This window comes from Cherax quadricarinatus, chromosome 69, assembly GCF_038502225.1.
Source record: "Cherax quadricarinatus isolate ZL_2023a chromosome 69, ASM3850222v1, whole genome shotgun sequence".
Classification (NCBI taxonomy): domain Eukaryota; kingdom Metazoa; phylum Arthropoda; class Malacostraca; order Decapoda; family Parastacidae; genus Cherax; species Cherax quadricarinatus.
Window position 1 is genome coordinate 5132939 of NC_091360.1, and position 12500 is coordinate 5145438.

The 12500-nt window shown below is 36.6% G+C and overlaps 1 protein-coding gene across 7 annotated transcripts in view; it reads right to left on the reverse strand.

The window, feature by feature from the left end:
• LOC128701872 (gamma-aminobutyric acid receptor subunit beta) overlaps window positions 1-12500 on the reverse strand; it is a 432036-nt gene that overhangs the window by 383557 nt on the left and 35979 nt on the right. For all 7 annotated transcript variants that reach the window (XM_053795830.2, XM_053795828.2, XM_053795833.2 and 4 more), the window contains exon 2: window positions 12468-12497. In XM_053795830.2, coding sequence (XP_053651805.1) covers window positions 12468-12497 — 30 coding nt within the window. The remainder of the gene's footprint in view (window positions 1-12467; window positions 12498-12500) is intronic.

Below are 12500 nucleotides of genomic sequence, written 5' to 3' on the forward strand. Positions count from 1 at the left end.
CGTGTAGGCTATTTATTGCAAGAAGCAGTGAAGGCGCGAAAGTGAGGTCCTTGCCAGAGCTTCCCGTGATCAGCGTCCTCAGTTCAATATAACACAAGCCACACCAATTTCGCTGAGAACGAGGGAGTTCGGTGAAGGATAATGACATGTATTGGACTGTTCTTTTCTGAGTTGAGTGGATGCGGAATCTTTCGATCTCTGGGGCTAAGATGATAGGGTCTGAGTGGAATAAGGATCGTCTGCTAGGATAAGACTGACTGAGAGAGTAAGGATTTAATCTAAGATAAAAGTGAACCGAGAGGGCTGCGGATTTTGTTAAGGATAAAGTAGACTGAGTGTGCCAGGACCTGCTCTTTAACAAGAACCGAGAGAGCTAAGGGTTTTCAGCTGGAATAAGTTGGACTGAGAGAACAATGAGCTGATAAAGCTACTGATCCTGTGCTAGAACATAATGGGCTACAGGGTTAAGGACTTTTCCTAAGAAGCCAGTGCATTATACTGAGAGAGGGACTCTTCGACACCCTAAGCCCTGGGAAGTATACCTAGGTTATATTTCGAGCTTTGATGTGTCGTAACTGAAGGCAACCACTGATTTACCGTATACTCAGCTAGCACTTACTGAATAATCAAAGCTCATTCCCTGACCAAGCTTACTCGATAAAGTCCTTCATAACTCAAGCTTGCTATTCAAGAGTCAGTAAATCTTTACTTGCCCTTGCAAGCCAGCTGTAGATGAAACTCAATTCCAAAAGTCTGAACTCAGACTCGATTCTCAGTGTATAATGCCTTTCGGAACGGAATATTAATCAATAAAGTAAGTTTCAGCTCACTCTTAATCAAGAAGGGTTGTTCAAATATGGTGTTATTAAGAAGGTATATTCTAAATCAATATTGCTTAAGAAGATCTGTTCCACTGTCTTACGCTTAAAAAACAAAGATATGCTCTATCGTAGTCTTGCTCAAGAAGGTCAGTCTTGCTCAAGAAGGTCAGTCTTACTCAAGAAGGTCACTGTTACCTAAGAAGGGCTGCTCTATCGCAGTCTTACTCAAGATGATCTTACAAACTCGCTTCACCTTCACTTGAAAGGGAACGAGTTCACATATTTCAGTGCACCTTCACTCCTATTATACCTGCAAATAATTACGAGGATCATCGTCCTTGTTTTCAAACCATGCCTCAATAATTTAGAAAGGACACATAACAGTAATACAATTGAAAAACACACAGTCCAAATGCTCTGCATAACCAGATTGTTAAATCTGTGTATCATGATACATGTTCTTAATACAATTTTCACTGAATAACTAAAGTGTAATGAACACTTGTCAATGCTCAGTAATAACCCACATGGCGAGAGAAACACAGGAGGTTGATTGATCTATATATTTCGATCCCCTTGTGGGATCCTCTTCAACTAAAGTGAATCTTAGAAGGGGTCGAAATATACAGAGCAATCAACCTTCTGGGTTTCTGTCTCCATTTGGGTTATTATTAAGCATCTGTTTACTAAAATAACCGGGAAAAAACATTGTCAGTAGCATTTTCATTTTCATAAACAGAAGAAAACAGAGACACAAAGACAACGTAATTGCACTGGATTTGTGTCTCTGCTTCCATCGTGAAGGTATTTTATACTATTTCTCTCCTTCATAAATAGAAGTTTGTAAGCCTTACCTGCCATCTTACATGTTGAACCTGTGCACAAGAGAACCACCCATCGATAGCATTAGATTCCCGGTCTGACACTAACTCACTTTTTATAACCTTTCCAATACCCTCACATGTGTGTTGGGAAGCAGTTAATCATGTGACCCTATGTTCGTTTTAATACAAACTGAATTTCTACCCTCGTCAGAGTAGCAATATGTGGAGGGAGGAATTGTGTGTTTATCGACCTGACAATCGTGCGGGCTCTCAGCAAGGACACTACATCACCAGCAGTAAAAGAGGCCAATGGTGTGGTGCTTAGTATATTGGTGTCAGGTCCCTAGGAATGGAAAATCGATTCATGTGCAAATGTACGACCCAGAATGGCTTAGCGCTTATTTATAATAATAATAATAATAATAATAATAATAATAATAATAATAATAATAATAATAATAATAATAATAATAATAATAATAATAAATAACAATAATAATAATAATAATAATAATAATAATAATAATAATAATAATAATAATAATAATAATAATAATAATAATAATAAGACGAAGAAGAAGAAGAAAAAGAAGAAGAAGAAGAAGAAGAAGAAGAAGAAGAAGAAGAAGAAGAAGAAGAAGAAGAAGAAGAAGAAGAAGAAGAAGAAGAAGAAGAAGAAGAAGAAGAAGAAGAAGAAGAAGAAGAAGAAGAAGAAGTAGAAGAAGAAGAAGAAGAAGAAGAAGAAGAAGAATATAAAACATTATTCTGGAAAACTATGGGGTTTGTCACACTCAATTAAACACGATACATACTTGATTTCCTAAACACTGGAGGTGCTGTGCTTAGATGCAAAGACAATCAACGAATAAAAGGCTTTACTGAGTCAATGTTTAGCTCTGGGAAGAGACCTTAGAACCGAGCCAAGTCCCATTGAAGTTAAGTTAATGCCCATTATTCTTTATTGCTGTTAGCAGTTCAGCCATCATCAACCTTAATAGATACGTGTGCAATACCATGATATCTTTAATCATCAATAAAGATACCCAAGTGATGTACACGTGTCTTACGTATCAATCTGAGTGTACTGTGTACTTATTAGACAGGCATGGTACAGTGGATAGCGCAGTTTCTTGCTAGTTTAAGAAATGACTGGCTATGGGTTCTACTCCCTCCATTTATTGTTTCGTTTACAACAGAGATATTTTGATTTCCCGATTCAGCTTATGTTGTTTCGACTCACGAAATCGTAATGACACGATTGCAAACAAACCACGGTACGGGTGCGGCTTGATATCCCGTCCAAGCTTATGCGATGTTATGGAGTTTCACGACTCACTTGCCGCTAGTTCAACCCCCACTCGTACCGTGATTTCAACCTGTGTTGTATTTGCCATTCGTTTTCACTTTTGCTTGATCAGTTGATCAAATTCTGCATCAATGATCCCTTAGTTTGTGTGAAATCGCTGCAGGCTCTAGCCTCCTTTCCTGGGGACTGACTCCCTCATCTACCCGACGAGAGTAGAGAATTTTTTTTCTCAGTGTAACGTTTATTTCCATAAAGATTACCCTGACATCTACGTAACTCATTCTTTCTCGAAATGGTCTGTTCTAACGCATCTTAAAAGGTTCATCCTAACTCATTAATTCACAAGGCCCGTCCTAACTAATTCTTATTCCACAAGGTCTGTCTAAACTCATTCTTAATCCATAAAGTCTGCCCTAACTTATTCTTAATCCACAAGATCTGTCCAAAATCATTCTTAATCCACAAGGTTTGTTCTAACTCATTCATCATCCACAAAATGCATCCTAACTAATCCTTAATTCACAAAGTCCGTTCTAACTCATTCTTCATCCACAAGGTCAGTCATAACTCATTCATCCACAAGGTCTGTCCTAAGTCTAACTATTGAAGGTGCGTCCTAATTCATTCCTAATCCACATGACTTGTTATAACTCATTCTTTCTCCATAATGATCCCATCAATCAAGGCTTTTCCCCATAAAAGTCTGGCAGTGGGTGATACAAAGCATTAATATCGATCATACCTCAGGAATGATGGGCATTCCGCTGTATGATACCCTGTTAGAAAATAAAGACGTATTTCGATTGATAGAGCACCCAGCTCACACAGTGAAGTCCGGGGTTCGTTCTCCAGTACGGGTAGAAACAATAGGACGTGTTTTCTTAATACACCTGTTGTCCCTGTTCAACTATCAGTAAAATAGGTACCTGGGTGTTAGTCGACTGGTATGGGTCGCATCCTAGGGACAAAACTGACCTAATTTGCCAGAGATGCTCCACATAATAAAGGGATTTCTGTATAGTAGTAGTATGTCATTGATGTCAGCTAGGTTTGTATACCTTGTACACGTACATGTAGAAATGCAATTTATTATTATTGTTATTATTATTATTATTATTATTATTATTATTACTCTTATTATTATTATTATTATTATTATTATTATTATTATTATTATTATTATTATTATTATTATTATTAAAAATTGAAGCTTAATGCTAACTTTTTCCAGATTCTTTTATCAGACTCACGCAATCTGCTGGAAGTTACTGACGGCTTTCTCCTGTTACTGATTACTTCAGGATCAACCGCTGGTCTCTCACTTTCACCGCTCACTTTCCCTGTGTGTGACTGCTTGAGGAATATGGGTTACCTCCTTACTTGCTTTTCACTTTCTCTACAATTTTTTACTTTCTCTTCGTTTTGTATGACTTTCTCATAGCTTTCTTTTCACTTTCTCATAATTTTCTTCTTTATCTTCTCACTTTCTTTTAACGTTTCTTTGCTCGATTCCTGGGGAATACGAATTCACCTTAGTTCCTATTTATTTAATCAGAAACAACTTTAATGTAGCATTATCTATTAGTTATTGTAATCCCTTATCAAATAATTAATGCCTTTCTCCTCCCTATTTCTCACTTTTCAAAGCAAAAACATTGTCTTTGCCTTTTCAATTTTTTTTATTACGTATATATCTGACAGCCTTCAATTAATGGCTTAGTTTCTCTCCCCAATCCGAGAAAACGAGGATAATTACGTACGAACATTATTAACCTTGTCAAACCCTGTGTAAAGAGAGAGAGAGAGAGAGAGAGAGAGAGAGAGAGAGAGAGAGAGAGAGAGAGAGAGAGAGAGAGAGAGAGAGAGAGAGAGAGAGAGAGAGAGAGAGAAAAGGGTGAAATTTGACTCCAAACTAACCATGAAGAACCATGTTGTAAATCATGCAAACAAGGCAGCCAGGAAGATTACAGCACTTCGCCGTATCTCCCATCTGCTTGACAGTAGGGGTTGCAAGATCCTGTACGAGGCACAAGTACGCTCGCACCTTGAGTATGCTCCACTTTCTTGGTTTGCCTGCACCCCCTCTCATCTGCGACTGCTTGACAGAGTAGAGAACAGAGCAAGACGTCTCATCTCTCGCCTGGACCCATCCTGGATAGATCTGTCATTTCAGCAGTGCCTTCAACATAGGAGGGATGTGGGTGGCCTTACTTCTATGTACAAGGCCAATATTGTCAAAATACCACACTTGGATCCACTTCGAGGACAGCGTGAAACAAGCTTTTATGCCACAAGACGGGCAGAAAGCAGCAACTTCACTCTGGCTGTACCCTTCTACAGAACATCACTCTATCTGAGATCATACATACCCAGGATGACTCGAGTATGGAACACATTCGTACAGGATAATGATGTCAACGAGATAAAGTCAGTTGATCAAATGAAAATGCTGGCCCACAGATGGCTCCAACTTCATGCTGTTTCCTACTTGTATGTCTCATAACAATAAAAATGTTTTCAAATGAGCTGATGTAGGTAACAGCTCTTAGCTTGCCAATAAAGTTAGGAATCCTTAACCTGTAAATAGCTGTCAATAAAGCTAGGGATCCTTAACCTTGTCAAACCCTGTGTAGAGAGAGAGAGAGTTCTATGTGTTCTCTTTGTGCAAATATTGATCTTGTGCTCTGTACGTTCTCTTAGGGGAAAATAAATTAGAAAAGGAAATATTAATGACATATATCTCTAAAAGCTTTTCTCAAGTGCATAATTTAACAGCAACAACAATGCTAACAATAATTATGATAATGGAAATAATAATAATAATAATAATAATAATAATAATAATAATAATAATAATAATAATAAGAAGAAGAAGAAGAAGAAGAAGAAGAAGAAGAAGAAGAAGAAGAAGAAGAAGAAGAAGAAAAAGAAGAAGAAGAAGAAGAAGATGACAAAGAAGAAAACGAAGAAGAAGAAGAAGAAGAAGAAGATGACAAAGAAGAAGAAAGACTTCCTTTGTAACCTGTCTCCCTCTCTATTCTCACCATTTTCCAGACAACCATCACCATGAATAATCATTTCTTGCTCAGAAGGAAGAATATCATGGTCGCGTCTACTCTGATGTCACCAAAGCGTTTTACGAAATCTTTGGAAGGTCTCTGGCGATACCCTAATTTTATGCAGCGTGGCTGCAGTTTACATGATAATACTCTAGCTGTTACGATGTGCTTCCTTGTGTAGATAACTTGCTAAGAGGTAGCCTGAACATGCAATAACCGATATTTACGGAAGAACTTTGGTAGAAGATAAAAGTTTAGACATTATATATATATATATATATATATATATATATATATATATATATATATATATATATATATATATATATATATATATATATATATATATATATATATATATATATATATATATATATATATATATGTATATATATATGTATATATATATATATATATATATATATATATATATATATATATATATATATATATATATATATATATATATATATATATATATATATATATATATATATATATATATATATATATATATATATATATATATATATATATATATATATATATATATATATATATGTATATATATATATATATATATATATATATATATATATATATATATATATATATATATATATATATATATATATATAATACATACATGTATATATGTGTGTGTGTGTGATATGGGCTGTAACGATAACTTCCGCCTTGCCTCAAAGAATTTCCCCTCTTACCTGTTGCTGTCTTGCAACATTGCAAGCTCCTGACAACGTACGAGAGTGCGAAAGATCTAGAATTAAGGATTTCCCTCCCCATGTCGCTTGTTCTGCATATATATATATATATATATATATATATATATATATATATATATATATATATATATATATATATATATATATATATATATATATTCTATAATGAAATGAGAAAATTCACATGAAGACAGGAACACAGAGTTTAGGAGAGTGAAAGAGTCTAGGTTTATAGAGGAAGAAATTGGAGGGTCACTTGTAAGTTAATGGGGTGGGGGCCAATAAAATTTGTCTAACGAGTTGAGTAGTTGAACGCTAGGTAGGATAATAGGGTAATTAAAAAAATGCATGATGACCCATACTTAACAGCTCCCTTTCAAATCCAACTTTATCCCTCTCATATTTGTCTAACTCGTTCTTATAGCTGAAAAATTAGTTTCAACAAACCCAGTACTCCATGCAAGGCCTGTCCTTCGCAAATTTACACTGCAATGCACGGGCCAGCGGTCCTCCTGCAATTCTTCTTCATAGCGAGTTTGGAAATCCCGTCTGGAATCCATTTCCTTATCGAAGTGTTGGAACAATTTCACGAGGAGTTGAAAAACAACAGTGTCGGCAAAAAGAGACTTTTAGTGCAGAATAAACCATTAAACAAACTGTTTCGCTTGCTAGCGAAACGTTATCTTTAAAGTTTCACCCTTGAAATAGTGTCCTTTTACCATTTCCAGAAGAGACTTTTAGTGCAGACTAATCCATTATTTAAAGACATTGTTTAGCTTTGTAGCGAAAGTTTTACCCTTAATATAGTGTCCTCTTATCACTTCACGTTATTCATACATATGAGTTAATAGAGTTATATAAGCTTACTCCTTGGATAACACTGGAAATGGGTTGAGCTTATATCTTTGTTATTGGGTTTGGGTTTGAGATGGACCTGCCTAGCATAGTCCAGTAGGCCTGCTGCAGTGTTCCTCATTTCTTATGCTTTTATGTTCTTAGGAACCGCGATGCCGACGCGCCAACTGCCTCGTTTTTCGAGTGTAACCCAGTTATCTGGCCAGCCTGGGGCCTAAATCTGTAGAAAACTTGGCGAGTCAAAATAATCGTTTTTCTGATGGTTCTTGCTCGTTTTCTCCAATGAATATTAGTATTGTTATGAGCTGAGTATGTAAATGTATATGCAAATGAGGAAAATTATCTCCCTGCGGCCTACTTGGAGGGGTTTAGTGGTATTTAGAGTGAATAGAGCGCAGCTGCTGTGCACTGCAAGGAGACTGGATGCTGCATGGAAGAACGAGTCATCTCACTCCGTAGCCTGATGCTAATGGTAGGTGTTTGAAAACAGGAGTTTTCGCTTTCGTTTGTTTTCTCTCTTTCTCTCTCTCTCTCTCTCTCTCTCTCTCTCTCTCTCTCTCTCTCTCTCTCTCTCTCTCTCTCTCTCTCTCTCTCTCTCTCTCTCTCTCTCTCTCTCTCTCTCTCTCTCTCTTGTATTCACTGATCAATTTATTATTAACTGGACTGAATAGTGACTTTGAAATGAAGAACATCTGTCCTTTGTCGATTATTATTATTATTATTATTATTATTATTATTATTATTATTATTATTATTATTATTATTATTGTTGTTATTATTATTATTATTATTATTATTATTATTATTATTATTATTATTATTATTATTATTATTATTATTATTATTATTATTATTATCATTATTCTAAGAAGCAAATTAGGCTTGTGTGTTCTATTCAACGAAAGTATTGGGTAAGGCTCGATCCACCTTATGGTTATCGCAAGAAACATGCTATTAAAATAAAGAAAAGAAACCAGTAAGAGAGAGAGAGAGAGAGAGAGAGAGAGAGAGAGAGAGAGAGAGAGAGAGAGAGAGAGAGAGATGAAACTGAGATTAAATTCTGTCCGTGGGTAGAAAAGATTATTTTTATTCAAGGGTCTTCCCTTGAATATGTATATATATATATATATATATATATATATATATATATATATATATATATATATATATATATATATATATATATATATATATATATATATATATATATATATATATATATATATATATATATATATATATATATATATATATATATATATATATATACAATTTATATCCGTGGCAATATGCGAAATTATATACATTTTTTATGTCTCATCCTAACAGCTGACACCAACTCATAGTCAAAACTGATACCGTAACCAAATGGAGGAGATAATAACTAGAGCTGAGTATACTACAAATTTTGATTAGACAATAGAGCGCATAAATAATGTGAGGGACCTGGGAGAGGCAATGTCTGAGGATCTCACTTTCAAGGATCACAACTGCAAAGAAAATAATAGGATGGATAATGAGAACGTTCAGAACAAGAGATGCCAAGCCAATGATGATCCTTTTCAAATCTCTTGTTCTCTCTAGGCTAGAACATTGCTGTACATTAACATCTCCGTTTAAAGCAGGTGAAATTGCAGATCTAGAATATCTACAGAGAACCTTCACTGCACATATAAGTTCTATCAAACACCTCAACTACTTGGAACGCTTGGAAGCACTTGACACTGTAAGTGCCAGGGGCCCAAGACTGTTCAACAGCCTCCCACCATGCATAAGGGAATTACCAATAGGCCTCTGGCTGCCTTCATGAGAGATCTGGAAAGATACTTCAAGTGGGGGCCGGATCAGCCGGGCTGTGGTTCGTACGCTGGACTACGTGCGGCCAGCAATAACAGCCTGGTTGATCAGGCCCTGATCCACCGAGAGGCCTGGTCGTGGACCGGGCTGCGGGGACGTTGATTCCCGGAATGCCCACCAGGTACCTCCAGAAACTCTAGGTAGCCAACATACTCACGTCTCGGTACCTTTAGCCTGGTGCTACAGTGACATTAAGGATCCCTAGCTTTATTGACAAGCTATTTACAAGTTAAGGATTCCAAACTTTATTGGCAAGCTAAGAGCTGTTACCTACATCAGCTCATTTGAAAGCATTTTTATTGTTATGAGACATACAAGTAGGGAACAGGATGAAGTTGGAGCCATCTCTCTCTCTCTCTCTCTCCCTATTTTCCATGTTAATTTTCTACCTTTCACGTTTCCTATTCCTCTTCTTTTGTTTTCTTTTGTGTTAGTGTTTCTTTTCTATCCTTTCGCTGCCTTCCCTTTCCTTCCCTTCTACCCTTTTATTAGTCTGGCCTCTCCCCTTACTCTTACACTGTCTCCTAACCCTTCTATCCCCTTCACCCATCTCCATTGAACATTCCCTCAGCACCTCACCCTTGCAAACACGTACCAATTCCTTTGCTCATCTATCGTCCAGACCCTTCCACTCCTCCTTTTCCTCTTCTTCTTCCTCCTCCTTCTTCTTCTTCCTGTAGCCTTTCAACTACTTCCTCTTTCAAGAACTCTTGATCTACGACATATAAGCAACAAGAAGCCACGACATTTGACCGTGTTTAAAACTGTACAAGATTTCATTTATACTGTGAACTGTTGACATCAGTTATAAGCTTCAGAGGACTTTTAACAGAAGGATCTAACATGTGTGACTTTGTAAATGGTCCCAATCGAACCGAAACGTCGTCGTAAGCTTCTCTCTCGTATGTGCTGGTTATTTGTGTACTGTTTCAGTCACTGTATTGTGCTTTTTTGTTCCTTATGTGTGATTTTGAACTCATATAAATGTCTCCATACGTCGATATCATAGGGTTATTATCAACAAATTTAATCTTTTAAGGAGAACAGGTTAAATAAAAGCGTTGTTGAGAACAAGACGGAGAGTTAACCAAACCAGAAGTGAGGGAGAGGTGAGAGAGAGGTGAGGTAGGCGAGGGAAAAGTGAAGGTAGTGAGGGAGTAGTGGAGTAAGTGGGAAGGAAGGAGTAGACATGATGAAAAGAATTAGTGTGAGAAAAGAAGATTGGAAATCTTTTTATTCCCGTCAGTAGTAAACCGGAAATAACATTCTTTAATTTTATATAATATACTTGTAAAAAAAACAAGTTTAAAAGGTTACTTATGTTCAGTTTTAAGTATGAAAGATGAGGATAGTTTAAGTTGGGTTTTACCTATATATAAACCAGTTTGTCAATCCCACGTAATCAATTTTCACTATCTCCAGTGATCGGTTTCAAACCTTCAGTGCTGCCGTCAGTTGACCAAATATTCTACCGAGTTGACTATCACAGGTCTAAGACCCGTGTTAGGAAAAAAATTAAACTTTCTCCCCAAAAAATAAACTTATATTTTCAGTATCCTTACGTTACTAAAGAATGTCAGATAAAGGCCGATACAGTGAATTTTAATGATGGATTACATCTGAGTGTCAGTGCACCCAGGAATAGCATTCTGGAGTCTTTCTCTACTAGCCACCAGTGACTCTTTTCAAGAAATTCGCTGATTCAGTCGCTAGTAGGGGGGGAATGACGCCTAAAAAATACGGAACGGGTGGGGTTTGAACCCATGTTAAGTAAATCTTAAAACTGTTGTCTCTCGTAAATACAAAATCCCACTCTACATTTATTTCCGGGAAGCAAACCATGTAACATATTCAAACATTTCCAAATAATCTCCATTGAAGTTTTAGGTGATAGAAATGTCAACATTGAAGGTCAAGAGAGGGCTGAGCTTGCTACCATCTGCAGCTCATAAGACTGCCATCCCCACGAGCCCCTTTGAGGCGGGGTAGATGGCATACCAGTGGCCTAGCTTCTCCCTACGAGCCCCGTGAGGGCGGGGAATGTGGCTAGGCCTGGGGACACTTGGTCCCAAAGATGAGGAGGTACTATACCTCCTCCCATGGGAGACTTAAGTCTCGAGACACTCCCAAGGCCGGGTCATCACTACTTGGAAAAGACCCGGGCCGGGAGAATACCGGCGAATAAAAAAAAAAAAAAAAAAAAAATGTCAACATCATAACTCTACCATTTATAAACTCATGCTGGATTCCAACAACAACAGGCCTCCCCCTATTGGTGTCAACAGGATGGACGCCTGGCGACTCAAACCTGGCCACAGGTGCATCACAGGTTGGTCATATATTACTTAATAACGAATACCATGTTAACGAAGTAAGTGGTAAGCGCTAACTCCGTATGGTACTTTGAGTGCTTTTGAAGCAGAAGTATTTCATCATAGAGGAAAATGTATTGCTTAAAAAAAGCATGAATTTTATTTTTTGCTACTTATTATTATTATTATTATTATTATTATTATTATTATTATTATCATTATTATTATTATTATTATTATTATTATTATTACTTTGTTATTGTTACTGTTACATTGTTATGAAAATAATTATCTGAAGTTAAAAATTATAAATTCTGCATTGATAGATATTTACGTAATTAGAAGTTAATTAGCAAGTAACTTTCTCTCTGCAGGTAACTTGCCAATGTTTGCATGTGGTGTAAACACACGTGAGAAAGAGCCTTACAAATACATACTGGAATGAGAAGTACATACACACAGAAGGATTGTAAACTAGCGTGAGAAAAAGAGAGCTTCATTTGAGAAGGAGTGTCACAGAAAATATGGGAAACAAAATTACAAACATATACGAGAGAGAGAGAGAGAGAGAGAGAGAGAGAGAGAGAGAGAGAGAGAGAGAGACAGACAGAGACAGAGAGAGAAAGTACAAACACACAAGACAGAGATGAACAAAGAGAGATAAAGTTGGAATTAAATTATTGTACTTACTTGAATGCTTGTTCCACGGCCGGCCGATATCTG